General features: G+C 31.4%; 1 protein-coding gene across 1 annotated transcript in view; it reads left to right on the top strand.

Annotated features, from left to right (window-relative positions):
• The first annotated feature begins 685 nt into the window (after positions 1–685).
• LOC129231794 (WD repeat-containing protein 48-like) overlaps positions 686–21,747 on the top strand; it is a 64,419-nt gene continuing 43,357 nt past the window's right edge. Inside the window, exons 1-7 of the mRNA XM_054866169.1 lie at positions 686–739; positions 2,968–3,108; positions 6,128–6,203; positions 6,535–6,617; positions 10,080–10,209; positions 12,523–12,713; positions 17,505–17,609. Of these exons, the coding sequence (XP_054722144.1) occupies positions 686–739; positions 2,968–3,108; positions 6,128–6,203; positions 6,535–6,617; positions 10,080–10,209; positions 12,523–12,713; positions 17,505–17,609 (780 nt within the window). The remainder of the gene's footprint in view (positions 740–2,967; positions 3,109–6,127; positions 6,204–6,534; positions 6,618–10,079; positions 10,210–12,522; positions 12,714–17,504; positions 17,610–21,747) is intronic.

Here is a 21,747-nt window from a genome sequence, read left to right on the forward strand (position 1 = left end):
CCTGAACTCTGGGGACGTCAGTTCTTCTCCTTGATGCATGTATAATTACAATTTCATCCTCAGTCGATAAGCTTTCTTCAGAATCGCTATTATCTTCTAGTAATTGCAGCGCTTTCAACATAACATTATTTCCCTTCGTTGTCCGCCATGTTGTTTTCACCCAAATGGCCCAAGCGCTGTCCAGAGCACAACTCTCGGGCTCTGCCCCATACGATTTTTGTGACGTCATGGCTGGGACACTTGGTCGCCTCGTGCCGTTACTCTGAACGCACCCGAGGAGATCCCTTGCGAAAACAACGAAATAATTTGTTTGATGGCAGCATAAATGACGAATTTTCGTTTTGAAGTTGAATATTCGACTGTTGAGCCGGCTGAGCACACACCAGCGTGTGTTTGACGTCACAGAAAAGACTGGGCTTGATTTAATCGTTCGTAGTAAATCTAGCTTTTGTTGCGAGGTAAACTGTGTGGTGTAGTGAATTAAATGGGAAGACTCTTCCGGTCAAAATGTGAGTGCGATCGGCAGCGTGTTTTGCTGCGTTTATGCGAACAATCTAAACAATGGCTTTTCCAAACATGTGAAACAATTACACTGAAAAAAATTGCAGTTTCATCTGCATTATGATATTGCTAAATTATGTGATTGTTATTATATTGTAATATGTTAACTCCTGCGCCTACTAGTATGGCTGCCCATCACAGGCAGGCTAGCGGTCATGGAATGCGTAAAAAAGTGCAGGTAAATTTTTTTTTAGTTATTTACTTACCTGTAACTAATCATTATCTAACGATATTATTAATATACATATGTTATTGTTTACTACGTTCAAAGTTGCGTAAGAAAAATCCTAAGCTCCTGATTCGTAACAAGACTTTCTAGTTAGATAGTTTGTTTTTTAATTTTCTACTTGGACTATTATTTATTATTTGCACCAAATATTTAGGCAATACTAAGCACCATCTTTCTCACAATATATGTGTAATGTTGGCATTGTGTTAGCTACTTTTTTAAATCATCGCATTGTTAGGAAGAGAAATATCTATTATCGTTACATGGCTCTCTTTTATATAGTTTCTACATGATCCTAGTCATAAGTATAATGCAGAAATAAGGATCCTGGGGGCTCTTCATCAGTCAAAAGTTTTTCCAAATTGTGGTTGTCCAAATGCACTTTTAGACTGTTTAGTAGCTTTTAGAAATATAGAGGTTTAATGACCTTCTCTTGGAATTTTTTCTTTACTAAAGTATTGAAAATGTGCTTGTTGGAGAGGGGATGGGGTTCAGAGTCTCTATCAACAATGTTTCAAAGCTGAAGTTCCAAGACTGTCATTGATGCAGTTTTGGATAAATTTTTTGCAATGGAAGTTTTAGATGATATTAAATGTGTCTGGGTATGCAATTGGCCTAGAAAAATCTTTAAAATTTTACATGTCCTGTCGGGCATGTTTGTCTAAGACATACATGCCCAATTTTCCATATTGTATATCAATAAAAGCATTTGAATTTGTCGTACAGCATTAATTAGACAAATTACTTTTATATAAATCATTCAAAAAATAGTTTGAATAAATAGTGTATAATAAGCCATCATTAAATTTAACAAAATTTAAATTAGATAATGGGAAGGATCACTTCCACACAAACTAGAAACAGCAAATCATTTTAGCAGTAGGGCTTGAAATAAATTTTAAGGGTAAAAGATTCATGCCCGATCAGAATTTTTACATGCCCCAGGCATGTCGGGCAGTATAATTTTTGAGCCCTGGTTTGCAAGCATATCCCCCCTAATTTTTTTTTAAACTGCAGGTCTGAAAATGTGATAATACACTCTCTGGTAGTAAGAAACCTTTGATGAAGTTAGAGGAATAATTGGGATTCAAGACCTTCTCCCAAAAGCTTTTTTAATTGATGTTTCAAAAAGGCAATTTTCGATGATGTTGGGGGTTCAGAGATTCTCTCCTGGAATATTTCTGAAATTGATAATCTGTAAATCCTTTTCTAGGTTACTTTTGGTAACTTAAAAGGAAGAGCTTAGTTTCATTTCCCTCTTTGGCTACATTCAGATCTTCCCCGAGTTTAAGTAAAAGTGAAAGTTGCGGGAAAACTCTCGGAGATTTTACTTTCCAAAAACAGTTGACTAGTGACTTTTTCCATTTCAGCCATAGTATTTTTAATTGCTTGAAATATAAACATATAGCCCCAGTGATTTAATTTTTAACATTTATAACTGAGGTAGGCTATGGCATAGGCAGAAAAAAAAATCAGAGGGAAATTCGGTTAGTTTTTTTTTTCCTTTTTTGGATAGGGTTTAATCTCTAAATCTTTTCATCCCTTTAAGAGAGGGACATATTGGAGGTGGTATTATATATGGATACCTAAAGTCACTTCAATTTTGTTATAATATTTTAAATCTCTTTTTGCTAAAACTTTACTTATTTTTAAAGCACATTTCAGCATCACGTGTATATTCCCCCTTCTCCCCCACTTTGCTGTGGTTTGTGTAATGATATTTTGATTTAAAAAAAAAAAAAAAACAGAAATATCAAAACCCAAATAAAAATATGTTTATTTCCATACTCATTTTTTAATGGAGTCATGCCAAAGATTTTACAATGTACTGTTTTTTTTTTTTAAATCAACAATTTCTTGAAATTGAACATTGTTTTATATACAACAAAGTGAATTTTTTCCTTGTTTTCTACAGCCTTGATTTTTTCTACAAAATATATTGTATAGAATGCTCTTCTTGACATTGAAAAAAGGAAAAAAAAAACATATGTTTAATTTTGTTCCATTTACTATGCAGGAGGGGGAACTCTTCTCAACTGGGCACATCATCATGGGCACTGGGCACCCTTGAGTTTTGAATGACTTTCAAATTACTACTGTTTAATCACAATGACTAATTTTATTTTAGGATGATGCTTTCATATGAAAAATTTCATTGCACAATTAATCTATTTCAGGTTTCATTTGTTATCCGTGATGAAGTGGAAAAATATCACAGGTCTGGTGTTAATTCACTTCAATTTGACGGATATCTTGGCCGCTTATACTCTGCTGGGCGCGATTCCATCATCAGAATATGGAATGTAAGGAACTTGAAGGTATGCAAATTCTTGAATTTATTTTCCTCTTTTATGCAAATCAAGTGTTTATGTAGTGAATTGTAGTCTAATGTGTATGTAATCATCTGGGGAGAAAGTTTTTGGTCTTTTTACGAATTTCTGTCGAAAGCAAAGTTCGACTGAACAAGAAGAAAGATAAAAAGTAACAATTGAGTTAAATCTGTGAGAAGTTGAGATAATTTTTTGTTTTTATTTAATTTGTATTGCATGATCATAATGAAGAGAAAACTGCTACTTATTGCCTAGTAATGGAAAAAAAATTCTTAAAATAATAGCTTATTTTATGTTTAATTTTAACGAATGGATTTATTTTTGGACGCATGCTTCCTTTTTAATTGTACTTCGCGGGAAATTGCATCAAGTGCTTGAGATTTCAATCCTATTGCTTCTTGTTCATATTTTAATATTTTTGACAATTGGAAGTTGTTTCGGCATAAGCTACTTTAAATTAGCTTATTTGTTTATTTTAATAGATAATCCATACGTTTATTTTCATGAGACATGCTGACATTGCACAGAGGATTCGCGAAAATTTTTTGAAAGTACCTTTCAAAGTTTTTGCCAGTTGAAAACTATATTTTAATAACTAAAAATTAATAAATTCTGCTTATATCTATATTGACTTTTGCAAGTTTTATTTTTATTATTTTAGCTTAAGTAGTAATACAGCGCATCAGAAGTGGACATTTTTGCAAAAGGCTAACTTAAGTTTCTTGTATTTTTTTTCTTTTTTTAAAATTAGATTTTGCAGATTTTTTAGACATTGTTGCAAAAACATCTCAAACCTTGGAAACAAGGGATATTTTATAGCAGTGCATAGTTGCAGTGTCAGTAATGAAAAATGCTGTGCAGTGACCAACTGGATCACCTCAAAATAATGCAAAAATTACTGGTATAATGCTTTGCATTATCTTTAGTAATGCTGAGGTTGACAGAGTGTGGAGTTCCAGGAAAGATATCATAGGCATGAAGAGCATGTCTTTAAAACGAGATACATTTGAAGCAAGGTTGAGAATCAAATTTAATGACCAAAAAATAGCAAACAAGGATTTCAGCAAGGCCATAAACTTATAGTGGCAGGTATCCATTAAAGCTAGTCACTCTAGGTGTCAAATTTTGCAGAATTATATTAAATTGTTCAATATATACTAATTCTTATTTTTTCTGTTTTGATCACTGGAGTAGATGCTTTTTAATATTAATGTTCTATAAAATCTAATAAATCTATGCTTTAAAAATATTCAGAAGTAACTATCAAAGAAAATAGCTTATTTTGTTGCTTTTAACAAAATATATTATTATCCCTAGTGAAATGTCCCCACTATATTAGAACTTTCAATCATTTATTTATTTTGAGGAACATAAACTAATTCTGTTAATGAATCACACAGTTTTTTACACTTTGACTCATTTTTTTGACTTAAAATATGCATTACAAGTTTGAGTGCCAATTTCTTCTTTAGAAATAATTTTTATTAAGTACAATTGTTTCTCTACGTCCAAAATATGTAATGTGACAACGGTGTTACATGTGTATATATTATCACATACAAGCTGTGACTAATTACTGCAGAATATGTTCCAAAAAATTACTTAGTAGTTTTACACCTGTCTACTGCACTTATATATCATGTTTTATAGCTATTGAATGGATCTGTAAACTGAAATTTTAATTAGCATTGATATTAGCAACAAGTCATACTCTGTCGTCGATAAGAAAAAGAAAATAATGACTGAAACTGAGATTTTTATTGGGTAGGGTAAAATTTTTTAACTTACACGTATTTGTAAATATATATAGAGAGATATGTATGTGTGTGTAAGGCTACCAAAAATTTGAAGTGGGGTTACCAAAGTTTTTGGTGTTAGTAGCCACTGGTTGCCAAAGAGAAATACCAGTCTACACCTCTATTTAATGTAGTTAAAAACTGAATTTGTGACTCACCAGAGGTCAAAATTCATGGTCTAAAAAAATTGAAAAGGTTCCCCCCCCCCCCCCCCCCCCATAAAAAAAACTGCCTCAGTCGCCAACTTTTTCCTCTTTACTTCCTGAGGAAACTCTTGGATTAAAATCGAAGTATGCCCTCAACCCAACAGGAGGGAAAGTAATTTATTGCTTTAAAAGTATGCCTGGGGATCAACACTGAGAGGGAGACTTGATCGAGGAAGATCATTTTCTGACCTGATAGAAGATTGGACTTTCTGCTAAGCATGAAACGTAGTTGCCATATTTGGTCATTTGCAAAGATGGAAATAGGCAAGATGCTTTGTGCCTTAGTTTCCGAAAAAAGGATTTATTTTTTATTTAATTATTTATTTATTTATTTATTTTGTGTGGTTTAAAATATGTTTATCATTTTTATTATTATTTTTTAGAGATAATTTTCGTGAGAAAAGAAAAATTTTAAATTTTAAACCTATCCTTATTGCTTTGGATGCTACTGTGCTAAAAACTATAACATTCTAACTAAATTGTAGTTTCGTGAGGATTTTTATTTTTTAATTATTTCTGTGACAAATTAAAAAAACGATCTAAATTTTTAGGGCATTGCCATATTTGGTCATTTGAAAAATGATAGTAGACAAGTTTCCTAAAAAGGAATTAAGTGTTTTTGCAGAGCAAAATGTTGAAAATAACGTAAAATGTGCTTTTTTTTCCCAAATAGCTTTAAATTATTTTCTTGAAAAATGCAAAGTTTTATCATCAGAATATTATCTTATATCTTATTGTCATTGCTTTGGACACTGATGTGCTAAAAACTGACTATGTCATCTAAATTGTAATTTCTTCAGATTTTTGAATTATTTAATTACTTTTATGCAGCAATTCAAAAATCTATTTATTATCTTAAATTTTATGTCTATTCACCATGCTTGGTCATTGGCAAGATAGAAATAGGCAAGACTCTTACCTGCCTATGTATCCAAAAGCAGAATTAGATCTTTATGCAATGTAATGTTATGCAATGTTTCTGACCATGTAACTTTCAATTTTTAGGAACCTTACATTCAATCGATGGAACATCATACAGATTGGGTGAATGATATAGTCTTATGTTGTGGTGGAAAAAATCGTAAGTTTTTGTTTTTATAAAAAAGTTGCCTTTATTTTTTAAAACTGTGTTATACACTTGTAGAAAGTTTCTAATTTGATGTAGGTGATTTTGTATTCTGTATAGAAAAGCCTCAGGAATAAAATCTTCGATTCAGTTTGATTTTTGATTATGGACTAGTACAAAGCACAAAAGCTCACTCAATAAAAAATTTTAGTCAACGAAAAATAAAACATGAATCAACCATTCTACATTGAGTTACTTATTTTTTTTCTCTCTTTTTGTTCAGGTTTTTATTTTTATATGATGGTATTTAATGTTTACTCTAACTCTTATTTTGTTGTCTTCTTAGTTATTTCTGCGTCAAGTGATACAACAGTCAAAGTTTGGAATGCTCATAAAGGATTTTGTATGTCAACTTTAAGAACACATAAGGTATACTACATGAAGGCATTTATTATGCATGATGTGCTAACAATCAAGTTTAATTTAGTCACATTTTATCTACTAAATTTAAATTGAGCTGAAAAATCTTGGAAATAGGGTAATAGAACTAGTCATAGACATCCTTAAGAATCTTTTTTTTTTTAAGCTGGACAAAGTGAATGGGGGCCTGATAGTTGACACCTTCAATTTTTCTGAAACTTTCAGTATATTTTACTTATTGTAATAAGAAAAAATGAAGCTTCTTTCCCCTCAAATTTGACTTGTTGGCCCTCGAGTCAAGGTCAAAGTTTAAGGTCATGAAAAAAAAAAGAAAAGAGCTAAATATATGATTACTTTGCTTCAAAAGCAATGAGTGAGCCAAGCCAATTCTTTTAAATGTGGATACTACTTGATACTAGGTACATTCTAGCATAAATATTTTGGTGACTCACTCAAAGCTTTGAGGGCAAAGGTCGATTAAAAATGCAATTTTTTTACTTTTTTTTGTCTTGTTTGTACCCGGATATCTTTTGCTAAAGCCACTAGTAACCCTCGTAAATGACTACTATATGATTAATTATACCACAGTATAGTACTAAAAAAAACATAAAATAGAGTTTGTTTCTCTTAGTTTTAGTAATTAAATAGTCTCAAAGTCAATGATTTTTTTTAAATGGCCAAGTTCAGAGGTCAATAACTTTGTGCTCGAGGGTTCAACAACTTTGGGACACAGCTGTAGTTGTAGTCCAAGTGGTGTAGTTTAAAGTTCAGGTTAGAAATCCATGGCAACTAATCCACTTTTTTAGTTATGTGGCCTAAAATTGATAATTTGTAACAAAAAAAATCTTAAGTTTAGGTCAATTACTCTAAAATGCCCGAGTCAATAACTTTGAGAAGGGGCTGTAATTATACTCTATGTGGTGTAGTTTTAGACTCATGTCAGAAAACCATAAGATCTAATCATCTTACTTAATTAAATGGTCTCAAAAATGATGATTTCAGTATAAAAGAACATTTTTTCACTAGTTTATATGTGTGCTACTCAAAATCTCATGAGCCCAAATTCACATAAATACTTCAACAAATCAACAGCAAAATGTACTTTAAGCTCCCAAAATTTCATGGTTCCAGTGTAATAAGATTTTTTACCTCAATAAATAGACTATTCAACACAAAAATAATTTTTCAATTCGAACCAGTAGTTCCAGAGATTAGAGCGTTCAAACAAACAAACTCTTCAGCTTTATATTATTAGTTAATCAATAAGAAAAATAAGACAATGGTACGTGTATATATATATATATATTTGTGTATATATATATATATATATTTGTGTGTGTATATATATATACAAATAATTTTTAGCATTGTTTAGGGTTTCTTTGAGAAGTACCTTCAAGATTTGCCTCATGGCTGACTCGAACCTATGCCTACTGCATCCCGAAGCCTGCACTTACAGGTCGAGCCACTGTGGCTACGCAAATTCTGCGTTCCAAGCATTTTATATTATAATATAAATTTTTCCATTTTCATAACATTTTTTATTGCTGCTCCACTCCTATTAGTCATAGTGTGATGTTATATAGCCTATAGCCATCCTCAATAAATGGACTATTCAACATAAAAAGAATTTTTCAATTCGAACCAGTAGTTCCTGAGATTGGCGCGTTCAAACAAACTCTATAGCTTGATATTATTAGTATAGATTAAAGTTTTTGAAATTTCGATATAATTAAGAATGAATGATATTTGTACTATTATTTATATTTATTTATATTCATATCTTGATCTATGGATGTTTCATTATGTTTAAAAAAAGTTAGAAAAATCATTTTACACTGTTTAGAAAAATCTGGAAAGATTTTACTATCATATATTCTAAATATGCAAAAAAAAGGTAACAAGTGCACCATTTTATAGTGCCATCCTATAGTGATCCAGGCATACGTTTGATGTTTTAGATTTGCCACTCAAAGCGATGATGAGCCAAGATTTTGTTGGAAATTTTCTGTTTCTCATAAACCATGTTCTCTTCTAAAGTTATATCAAACAAATTGTTGGGCACAGGTGTCATTCTATTTTGTTTTATATTGCATAATGTTACTATAATTTATGTAGTCCAAATCTGGGAGCTTTCTTCATAATGAAGAGGGGGGGGAGCACTGGGATGTTACAAAAATGTTAGTGAACTTAAAAAAAAAAAAATCATTTAAATAGGTAGTCGGACTAATGGACTAATAAATGACTGATTTTTTAACAAATGAGGTCTCAAAAGCCTTTTCTTAGATAAATTAGCAGCAGTAATTTCCTTTTCTATAGTTCCAAAAAGGAAACAACTAGAAAATAATGTGGTTATCCACTGGTTGTATGTGCTCATTTACTAGGGTGCTGTTTTTTTATTCATTTAAAAAACCTGATGCAGAACCGAAAAAGCTCTACAATGTTTGAAAAAATATTGACATCGCTTGTTTGGAAAAAGAGTGCCATATCTCAATTTTTTTTTTTTTTCACTGAAAGGGCTTCAAATAATGTTATCTTCTTTGAAAGATAAAAACAGATTTTTCGTTCTAATATTAACTACTGTAAAGCTCAGCAAGTTTACTTTTCTTACAGCAAACTTCAAATGCTTCCTGTAAAATTTCATTTCTTCGTATTGTGCACTCTTCTTGCAAATGAGCGATATATCAGTAAAAATGTTTATTGTCATTTGCCAAATGCTACAGTTTTTGATAACACTTTAAATTTCTGAGAGTAAAATTTCACTTAAGTGTTTATATACCAGTCAGACTACCTTATGTATCAGATATACTCATTTAATGTAAACAAAAAGCTTTGTTAATTATGATTAATCAAGACTTTTTTTTAAAAAATGTATTGTATAAAAAATGTAATGGTAGTAAGATTAAATATTACCCTTTTAATTTATTAGTTCAAACAAATGGTTTTTGTTTTATTATTAAAAAATCTCAAGATATTCTTTCACATAAAATCTAAATATATCAAATAAATCTGCTTTTTTTTTTTTTTTTTTGGAAGAGAGACTGGCAGATATAGTATTAGTTGTATACCAGGCAGGTTATAGTATTAGTCCATACCAGGCTGAATAAGGGGGTGATGGTATGTGTAAGATAAAGTAAAGGAACTTTAATTTTGTTAATGTTTTTAAAATATATCATAATCATGCCAGGAATTAAAATAGTATGCTTGGTCTGAATATTGTTTATCGGTAAATATTCGAATGCAAAAAGTCACAAGAACTTTTATTGAAATTTAACTATCATATTCTGCTAGAAAATTTACATATTCTGTTATGCAAGATAGTTTCCAATTCTGACTACTGAATGTTAACACAACTTCCTCCAAATTTGGCTTCATTGCAATTTTTTTTCCTTATGTATTTTCGAACAAGCTTTGAGAATATTTTCATCTTTCTCTCTTATATTCATTAAAGATCATGATTTTTCCCTCCAGGATTATGTCAAAGCATTGGCATATGCTAAAGACAGAGAGCAAGTTGCTTCAGCAGGCCTGGATAGAGCAATTTTTTTATGGGATGTTAATACATTAACAGCACTAACTGCATCAAACAACACTGTTACAAGTAAGAATTCTTTATTGCAATCTTGTTCAGCAAAATAAAAGTACAGATGAGTTCAAAGATTGAAAGTACTCTACTAACACATATTTAAGATATGTCAAATAAATAATAATGTTACTTAAGTCACTTTATTGGTTTTGTATAATTTCAACTTACAATATAAAGTTAAATACAATAAAACCCAGATTGAACTATAGTCAAGAGACTATTGGGCGCTACTGTTCAACCAAGACCATATTTAAATCAGAAAAGCATACAACCTTAATTAAATTCTAACCAGTAAAATTAATCCTTGGTTGAAGACTCAGTCGTGCTTTAAATAACAAATCAAAAGTTGCTAAACCTTAATTACTACTTAACTCCTGGCTGAAACATCTCTCAAGTCACCTGATTAAAAAATCATAATACAACAGTATCACCATGTTTCAAGTTGTTTCTGATTTAAATTGCTAAGGACACAAGGCATATGACTGTACTGTGATCACACTATGATGTTTCTTAAACATTGAGTATAAATAAAATCATGGAGAATTTTAATAGCCTAGTCGATAAATTTTTGACTGCGAAAGAAGTTAACTGGCTGGTTTTCAGTGCCAAATGCTGGCTGTTTTGGAGAGGAATCATGTTTGACAAGTCAGTGAAAAAGTGGAGTGCCAGCGTTTGTGAAAGGAAGTTGCATTTCACATTGGTGTAGCTTTAGATGCTCTTACAGATGCAAATATAAGAACTATTTGAATTGATAAAATGTATTGAAATTATATAGAGAGAATGGCATCTCCTCTTAAATACACTACTGCTTGCTGGACACGACTGCTTAGAGAACAGCATCCTTCATGCTGCCAGCATGAAGGATGCTGTTCAAAGATTGAAAAACTTGATGTGTAAAAACTTAAAAGTCAAATCACACAACAGCAGTTCTATTCCTAAGCATGTTCAATGTTTTTGGGACTTCAGAAGTATTCTCCTAGAAAATTTAGATCAGTTAAGCAATGAGATACTTTTTATGCCATCTTAGGTATGAATTTTGTCAATTTTGTTTCGACTGAAAGTATATGTTTGCAACAAAGTACTGCAGTATTTTTCTTGGCACATTTTTCTCTCATTTTTGAGTTTATGTAATTACTACAATGCTTCTGGTGACTCCTGTGCCCATATCAATGGTTCAACAAAATCAGTTATTTCTAGTGAATTACAGACGTCTTGGGGAAAAGAATCTAAAACTTTTTTTTTTGCACCAAAAAAAAAAAAAAACCTTAATATACAGGGTGTTTTAAAATGATGACCTGATTTGAAATGCATATATTATGAAAACTATTGAAAATAGACACTTCAGATTAATTTTATGTAACATTTTTAATAAGAAAGTTTTTTTACAAACAAAATTAAAGGTGCTCAATATGTCCACCTTTGGATGTGTGGCACATGTCTACACAGTAGTCATTCCCAAACTTTTGCAAGCATGTCTGCATTGACTGCTTCCGCTGCTTTCACAAACAACCCGTGTCTTTGAATTGTTTATATCTTCTAATGCTCTTGGGGGCAGGAAGTTCAACACCAGGGTATTCTCGACAAAAATCATGCTGAACAGCTGTTATGGACTCACACTTTGTGAAGCATAGAACACAATATGATTTTTGTCGTGCAGTCCCCGTTTTCACAAACACTGAAATGGCAGGGGAAGAAAGAGAGTTAGCGCTACCTGTCAGCAACTCTGTGAAACTCGAGATTTTCCCCATTCTAATTATACCTTTATTTAATGAAACAGATTAAAATCTGAATAGTTATGATTTTTTGAAATCAGGCCATTCTTTTTGAAACACCCTGTAAAAATGATGTGAATAAGAAAAAAACCTCTCAAATAAAGCACAAATCTACTGACGTACACTTGTTTTAGGGTACAAAAAAAAACTTTTTGATGCATATTTTTCAGTACATTTATCCTATAATAATCTCCATCTTATGTTCCTACTCAACACTTACGAATGAATTTCGTTATATGTCTCATATCTTGTGCTAATTTTAACCTTTTTGTAAATTTCTTGGACTTGAAAGATTTGTCTGCACATGATAACTAGTTTTGTCTACTTGTATTATTCATTTTAACTGAAAATAATATGAAGAACTGATATTAATTATAATTCAAGAGTGAAAATGATCTGCCTTACTGTGGAAGATGTAATTTATTATTTCAGAACTAATAGTTATTGATTGAAATACATTGTATGCATCATTAGATTTGCAAGTAGTCATGTTATTTGAAGCAACTTCATCTTCACGCAAATCTTTATTTATTCATGTTTTATTTTTTTTTTACAGCGTCATCATTGTCGGGAAACAAAGACAGCATATACAGTCTTGCTATGAATCCTCCAGGGAATGTAATTGTTTCTGGCTCTACTGAAAAAGTTTTAAGAGTTTGGGATCCTCGAACTTGTCAAAAATTAATGAAACTAAAAGGACATTCAGATAATGTAAAAGCATTGGCAATCAATAGAGATGGTACACAGGTATGATATGCCACATTTGAGTTTTATATTTTAACACGTTAAAGGACAAGGACCGGCAAGGCCTAAATGGAAAGTACTAACCTAGAGACCGGGTGTCCCTTAATGTGTTAAAGAATTGCATTTTCCGGTTAGAAGATTAAAGTTTGGGGTTTAAAAAAAGTTTTATTTTCATTTATGTGTATTTATTTCTATATTTGATTCATTACTAAATTTTATTTAAAAATCTTAAAGTATTCTGAAGTTTTATGTATGGAGTCATTGTGTGAATGGGGTCAATTCATCGCCAGATGGCGATGGAGTAGACTCACCTGATAGCTACATAAACAAACCAAAAATTGTGAGTTTGAGTGTTGTTCTCATCGAGTTCGCTAGTTTACATGCTATTAATTAATTTTCTTTGGAATTACATAAATAAGTAATGTTAAAAATGATATTTTCCATTCTGGAAAACAGTACTATTAACGTTGTCCATAATGAATGACATATTAATTTTTTTAAGGCTCTTAACTGTACTTTTATTTATCTGAAATCTAAATGTATTATGTTATAACAGGAATTTTTCTTGTATTTTAGAATGTGACTTGTCTTGCATTCAAAATTTCGCATATGTCTACAAAAAAATTTTTGGCTGAAATACTAGTAGGCCAGTGGTTAGGGAGTGAAAAAAGGTCAAATACGGAACTAATTGGTGGAAAGCTGGAAATTGCTTTAATCTATGCCGTATGGGTCTGGAATGACCATGCTAAGTTTTTCCCCCTTCTACTAAATGAGCTTTAGCCGTTACCTCCAAATTAGTGACAAAAAACACCTGTTTTTCATTACTATAACAGCATCTCAAAAACAACACTTCCAACGGCCATACATTTAGGCAGATTACTTGTAGAGATTAAAATTTTGAACAAAATGAGTATCTACAATATGTACCTTTGTTAAATACTAAACGCACAACTTAATTTCAAAGTTTGGCTAAAATCACTACTCAAGCGCTTCAAGCCAGAAAATACCTTTCCCACCCCCATTGGCCCTCTCGGAGACCCATTGGAATATAATGCCGTAACACTAAAACACATGGCGGTACTTTCCTACCTACTAAAGCAGCTATACAGGTACGTATTCATCAAGTTGACAACTAGATGTTGCTGAAAATAATTTATTTCATTACAATGTAACAAAGAAATGAAAAAGGATGCTATCTTCATACAGAACTCATTTTAGTTCTTAAAAGGAAGCACAAAAATACTGATAGGTTAATTTCAAGTAGAACTATCCAGAGAAAATGACTGATTTTGAATGACATAATTTGAAATAGAAATTCGCTATTTTGTTCAAGGTAAAAAAGTTTTCCAGTTCACTTTTCTTGAAGTAAATCAATTTTTTACTTTAAACAATTTCAATATTTCATCTTTCATAAGAAATGTTTTGCTGTGAGATATAGTATTATATGAGATGCGGTTCAGGAAATCAACATAAAATATTACAAATTCGAAGTTCTAAAGAAATGCACATTAAAAACAATAGATTAGTATTTTTAAAAATGTATTATTACAACAAGAATTTAAAGTACAAATGGCAGTCATCTGGACTTCAAAAAAGTTATTATTTTCCTATTAACAGAGTAAAATAGCAAATATTAAAACAAAAAGCAAAAAGATAATATACGCAGCAACTTTAAGTAGTTTTTGAAACATAGCTGAAAAGCTTTAAAAACTCAGACACATAAACCATAAACTAAACAATTTGCAAAATTTACTATACAAAAAAAATTAGTTCAGAAATGCAAAAATCATTTCTAAGAGTATGTATTGTTGAAATACATTCGATTCTTATTTAAGATATTTTTTGCTAGATCAGCAGCAATTCATTAAAAAATATTCATATTTTTAACAAACGATCGACAATAAATAAAAATTCACACCTATTTCCATTAATGCTCAACTTTTGGATTTCATCAGTGCATAATTTTTTCAACACATACAGTAAAGAGCAATTTTACATACAGTTAAGAATAATTAGAAAAGTATTAGACGTGATTATAGAAAAAATATGTTATTACAATAACTTGAAGTACAAAGGGCGTAATAGAGAAAGTCATCAGGTATAAAAAAATACAAACAATATATATAATATATACATGGGTCACCTAAAATAATACACTCAGCGAAAAAATGCGAAAGTTTAACAGTGCGTGGGATGGTGATAGAAAACAATATAAATTTTCTTGCTTAATTTGACATGATAGTATTTTATGGCTGCTTTCAACAATTTTTTGAATACCACGTTCTTTGTCTTCAATCACGTCACCTTTGGTATATAATTTAACCCACTTCACACACAAGTCAGTCATGTTTTTCACAAATAATTCACTCATGTAATCAATGATTGAGCTATATAGTACAATTTCTCACAGCAAAACATTTAATATTATTAATTAAGTTTTCTTAAAATTGTTTAAAGTAAAAAATTGATTTACTTCAAAAAAAGTGAACTGGAAGACTTTTTTTACCTTGAACATAATAGTGATTTTCTATTTCAAATTATGTCACTCAAAATCAGTCATTTTCTCTGGATAGTTCTACTTGAAATTAACCTATCAGTATTTTTGTGCTTCCTTTTAAGAACTAAAATGAGTTCTGTATGAAGATAGGATCCTTTTTCATTTCTTTGTTACATTGTAATGAAATAAATTGTTTTCAGCAACATCTATTATGTCAACTTGATGAACATGTACCTGTGTAGCTGCTTGCGTAGGTAGGAAAGCACCACCATGTGTTTTAGTGTTACGGCGTTCTATTCCAGGGGGTCTCCGGGTGTGGAAAAGGTATGTTCTGGCTTGAAGTGCTGGATTAGTGATTTTAGCCAAAGTTTGAAATTAAGTTGTGCACTTAGTATTTAACAAAGGTATATATCGTAGATGCTCATTTTGTTCAAAATTTTAATCTCCACAAGTAATCTGTTATATGTATGGCCATTGGAAGCGTCATTTTTGAGATATTGTTATATTAATAGAAAAAACAGGTGTTTCTATCACTAATTTGGATGGAACTGCTAAAGCTCACTTAGTAAAAGAAGGGAAAACTTGTATGGGTCATTCCAGACCCATACAGCATAATATCCAGCTTTCCACAAATTACTTCCATATTCAACTTCCCAACCACTCGGCTATAGGTATTTTTAATCATTTTTGTTTTAGTTTAAAGAACATATTTACTGGCAATATTTCTGCCCGTGGTTGATTGCAAAAATTAATGTCTTCATGATAAAAAAACCTTTTTTTTTTTTTTTTTTTTTTTTTTTTTTGTTCAATATGCGAATTTTGACCGTCCCATGAAGATTTTATCAGACTGTGATGTTACTTTAAATCGGATTTCACCGTGGTCAATTTGAAAAGTAATTAAAAATTAATGTATTCGTAAAGGACAAAAACTGCTTTTTTTGGGCTCAATTTGCAAACTTTGACCACCTTGCAGTGCATGAAGATTTTATCTGACCAACTTGAAATTTTACATGTAAATGTTTAGTCCTAGTGGACAACTTTTCTCACCCTGGCAGACTTGAAATTCCATGAAAAAGATTTTTTATCCACCATACTGTGCACCTGTATGAAAACACAAAAGAAAAAAAAATTGTTTTTACTAGTTGTTCTTAATTTATTTTTTCATTTTATTTTGAAAAAGTGAACCAACAAATTTATTTTATTTTCAAGTGAATTCTTAGATGAATTTTGATCTTTGTTAAAATTATTTCATTTGTAAGTTTATTTCTCTGGTCATAATATTTTTGTTATTTGTCCTTCGTTAAAAATGGATTTTATTTCACTTATTCAAAGTTGTTGTTTTATTTAATGATATTTTAAAAAATCTTAAACTAATGCTACTTTTTAAAATTAGTGGAGTTGTAATTTTAAAAGCTTGAGGGTGGAAGCGGTTCCCCCTTGCAGCCCCCTGTTGGCTCTCATACACATAAACATGAGATTAATCATTTTCCTGATGTATTTTGTCGTTTGTTGTTTAATGAATTTTATTTCATTTTTAAATGCCACGGGGTGTGATAATCTACCCACTTGCTTCTCCCTACCACTGCTAGTGGACATAAACATGAGATTCTTAGTTTTCTTGATGTATGTTGTAGCTTTTAAAGTATTTTGTAGTTAGTTTCTGTGTAAATTAATTAAATATTATATTTAAAAATCCAGGGTTTGAAAGCACACCACTTTGAACCCCTGCCGGAATCCAAATAATTTAAAATTAACTAAATTTAAAATTAAATATTATTTTAAAAAACAAAACAACTTTTCAAAGTGCTTAATTAGTATCATTTTTTAAAACTAATGTCATTTTATTTTAAAAAGATAGGTGGTGAAAGTGCACCCTTTTGCAGCCCTTTGCTGGTGCTCTTGGAAGAGAAAGTGAGATTAATGTAGTTTGTGATGTATTTTGTAGTTTCTTAAAAGTAGTTTACAGTATTTCCTTGTTTTTATGAGTTGGTTTATTTTTTTTAAACCCAAAAGGTGTTGGAATGCACCCCCTTGCTTCTGCCTATTGGCACTTGTAGACATAATTTTCGTAATGTATTTTGCAGTTTTTAAAGTATTTTGTAGTCCCTTCTTAATTAGTTAAATTTCATTGTTAAAAGCCTGGGTGTGAATGTGCACTCCCCTGCAAGCACTCTAATGCAATATTAAAATGTTTTCATTTTATATAGTTTTTATATAGTTGAAATTTAAACATAAGTTTACTTATGTTCAAATAAAAATTAAAAGTGTTCTTCATGTTTTATTTTGTCATTTTATAGTGTTTATCTGGTAGTTCTGATGGTACAGTTCGTTTATGGTCTCTTGGTCAACAGCGATGTGTTGCTACTATTAGAATTCATGAAGAAGGAGTTTGGGCACTTCAGGTAATAACATAAGTTAAAATCAACCTCTTGTATATTGAAATTTTACCAAAAAATAATAAACTTTCTTAAAAAAAATCAAACGAAATGTATAGGATAGAGTTGCTTTGATGGTTTCAAAATCTTGCATCAATAGCCAAATTCAAAATTGTAATTAAATATTAACATATTTTATTTTTTTATGCATCGCTTTTAGTGCAGTGTTCTGCTTCCAATTTACTGGTTATTAGTGCTGGGCAATGTTGCAGATTTTAACATCGCGATACATCGCCAGTAAACATCGCGATATTCCGATACATCGCAATATTTCGATGTATTTTCTTTTCATTAAATCAAGGGTGTCCACGAAGGGGGAGGGGGTGGGGTAAGGCGCAAGGCAAAAGCATGAGCCACATAAAAACACAGAAGATTCATTTTAATTTCATATTTTGGAAGACATTCCCCATTTCAAACAATGACCCCAGTCCAGTGCGCATTTTTTGTGCGGGGGGGGGGGGGAGTCAGAGAAGGGGTCTGACTGAAAGAAAGAAGTAGCAAGGTCAAGGTGAAGGGGAAACGTTTTGATTAGAGGATTCAGAGTCTTGGTTGTTTCTTTTCTTTTTTCTTTTGAGTGGAGAAGGAAAAACTAAAAAAAGGGAAGGATTAAAAAGTTTGTGTCCTAGAATTTCGGGGGGTATTTGTCCCGACGGTCCCTACCCTGTCTACGGCCCTGCCATCGACATAATATCACGATGCTTCGCCATTGGCTGCGAGAAGCGATGCTTCGACTTCAGTCGCCGAGTCATCATAAGCCGCGATGTATTCTCAAAGGCAGTTCTTCCGACGCATCGCGGTGTATCAGTGAGCCGGGGAGGATCGCGAAGGCCCCAAGCGAACGCAATCTCGCCGAATCATTATGAGGCCGTTCTTCCTTCCGACGTATCGCGGTGTTTCAACGAATGCGGTCTTTCACAAGCATCGTGGTTCGCTCAGACGTTCTGATGCCGTTGGAAACATCGCGGCGCATTACAATGTATCGTGATACATCGCCTTTCACCGGGAATCGCGATGTATCGGAAGAACAGTAAATATAAACACCGGTGTGGCGATGATTGCTTGACACCGATGTTTTGCGATGTATCGCCCAGCCCTACTGGTTATCCTTTTTTTTTTTTTTTTTTAAAGAGATATCTGAACCAAGAATTTAGATTAGTATAAATTTTAAAACTATTTTTCTGTATGCATAATCTGGTTTTTGCTTTACAAAAATGCTCTCGTTAAGGAAGAGGGGGACACTTTGTCACCAGTTGAATTTTGAAAAATTGGGACAGCAAAAGTAGATTTTACAACTAACTCTAACTGCCCAGGGCTGCTGCTTCCATGCACAGGCAGTCTCAGACACCTTGTGTGTCAGTGAGCTTGACTAAGAGTTTTATTTTTTATTAAGTGCTCAAAGTAAATTTTTTAGTTTGTGATGGACATTTTGTTACTCTACCACTATCAATTGAATGTATTTGAATATTATTTTATCTTAATCCTTACTTAATTAGCTATATATTTATGTGTTTGTGTAAAAGTTTGGATAATTTTAATTTACTGAAACCTTAAAGAAAACAAATACATGGAGGGCACTTAGCCACAAAAAAATTTGAGGCTCTTTGTCACAAGTGTGGTTACAATGTTCAAAGTGGGCTCATGAGAAATAAATGTGACTCCCTTCTTCTACATGGCTTAGCCTGTATAAATGAGCTACTGAGTAACATTTTATTTGTTTGTTGATTGCAGTACAGTAAACTATTGATGATTATGTAGTAAATTACAGATGGGGGGGGGGGGGGTAGCATTTCATTTAAATAATGTAATAAACATAATTCAAAAAGATGTTAAGGGTTTAACTAATTTCTCTTTTAAAAGTGTATGTGACAGGCACTTTGTCTTACTTAAAGTGCTTAGGGAAAAACAAATTAATTCATACTTGGACATTTTTGTTTTGTCTCAAATACTAACTAAAACCTGGTGGGAAAAAAAAACGCTAGTGAAAATTGTGACAAAGTACCCAGCTCTCCCCTATTGCTTTTGTTTTTAATCTTTACTCTTTATTTTTCATTTATTTATTTTTGTCGGATTTTTTTTCCATTTGTTAGCACTAGTATAGAGCATACAGAATAATCAAAAAGATATTTTCACCTTATGACACCCTTACGTAGCAGAAAATTAATGAATTGCAATTTATATTTAATGCCAAAGTTTAGCTTTTCAAATACTGTGGGACACATGATTATTATAGTGTTGAGGTATAAAAATAAAAAATAAAAACTTTTTTCCTAATTTAAAAATAAACTTTAAATTTTATTCAGAGTTTTAAACTTTAAATTGCATTTTTAATTTTTTTAAAGATACTTAAGAAATTTTGGGTGTGAGTTAATTTACACTTATAAATACATTTAAGAAAATTAACAAAAACATTGTACTTCATGTATCACTTCACCAAAATACTTTCATATTATGATGTTAAACCAAATTTAATGTAAGTGCAAATGATTTAAATCGAATTTAATATGAATTGTGGAAGATTACTTAGATATCTTACATGCTACAAAAGATGCATGCATTGAACTCTGTTCAACTGCTGCAAAAAATTAAAGCATGGGAAGATTCAGCCTCAAAGACTACACCTTTCTACCTATCCTCATTTAAAATAGTGGTGATTCAAGCATGAAGTTGATCGGCATTATTTTAATCAAAACTCAATGCACAATGGATGATAATGTATTTATAACCTTATTTAAACTTGATGTTTTAATAAAAATAGAAATTTTTGTCTTTTTACTTCTAACCATTGTAATAACCAAAAAAAAAATGTTGATCACTTAGAAAAAAAAAAAGCCTGTTTCAAAATTTATCATAGAGAATTAATACCACTGAACAGTTCACAAGTGAACCACATGTGAACAGTTCACATCTGCTCCACACCTGTGTTTATTGAGCTTATTGCCCCAATCTTTGATTGACTGATACTTTCTCCCCCCCCCCCCCCCCTTCCTCCTTGAAGAAAAACCACAAGTTGGCGCAAGTAGGCATCGGTATTATTAAAAACATTAATGCCTAATTTTAGTTTGAAGTGAAAAGTATATAATGAAGCAATTTTCTGAAATCATTCTGAAACCAAAAAATAAAAGTAAATGCTTAAAGTACCTTTTTTACAATTTTTCACTTTATTTTACAAAACAAACTGGTAAGTATTTGAAGGAAAATATTACTTAACTAAGATCGTTGACTTACTTTTCAAAAACGGAAGTATATATTTTTTTAATTATTATTATTTTTAAATTGTAATCTGGGGGAGTAAAAAACACCAACATTTACAATTTAAAAAAAAAACTTGAAATTTTTGAAGATTCAAACTTGGTAATGAATAATGAAGTGCTTCCTTGGAATTCAGCTGAGGCCTGAGGAGTAAACTCTTGAACTTTAAGTTGTACCCTTTTTAACACGTGATTCATTGCCTGAAGTCTGAATAATAAGTTTCATATACGTTTTGAATTTCGATATTCACAGGCTTTTTTTTTTCTTTTAAATACTAATCGCCCTTGAAGAGCCTTTGGGGACGATCACCCCCTTAGGTTGGGAATCCCTGCCCTAGATGATAAAAGCAGTTCATAGGTGCCCCTTCATCTCTTCCTTAGACTTAACTTACAAAAATAGAAGAAAATTCTTAGTGAAATATTATTTTAAAATGTCATTAACTTTCCTGAATGTTCATGTAATATTTTGCAATAATAAATCATTTCGTCTCATTCTTTAGTTTTAGCTATGGTTTCACTTGAGGGAATCTGTGGTAAAATTATATACAATGCTTGCTGAAACAAGGAAATTTTTGCTACAAAATGGGTTTCATCCTGAAAGAGTTGCAGAGTGATAAGATAGCTCTATTATTTATTGAAAGGTTTTCAAGACATTTTGTGTGAAATTATCTTAGTTAAATAAGTAATGTTAATGTATATTCTTTTCCCTATGCAATATTGCTTTTTTGATACAACAAGTGGCTATCACACATTGTATGCATAAGTATATTTCTTTTCTTTCTTTTTTTCGTTAATAAGTGGAGCTGATATTTTAATATTTTTAATTCAGTTTTAATGGAATAGTTAGACTCAAAATA

The sequence above is a fragment of the Uloborus diversus genome, chromosome 10, assembly GCF_026930045.1.
Source record: "Uloborus diversus isolate 005 chromosome 10, Udiv.v.3.1, whole genome shotgun sequence".
In the NCBI taxonomy this organism is placed as follows: Eukaryota; Metazoa; Arthropoda; class Arachnida; order Araneae; family Uloboridae; genus Uloborus; species Uloborus diversus.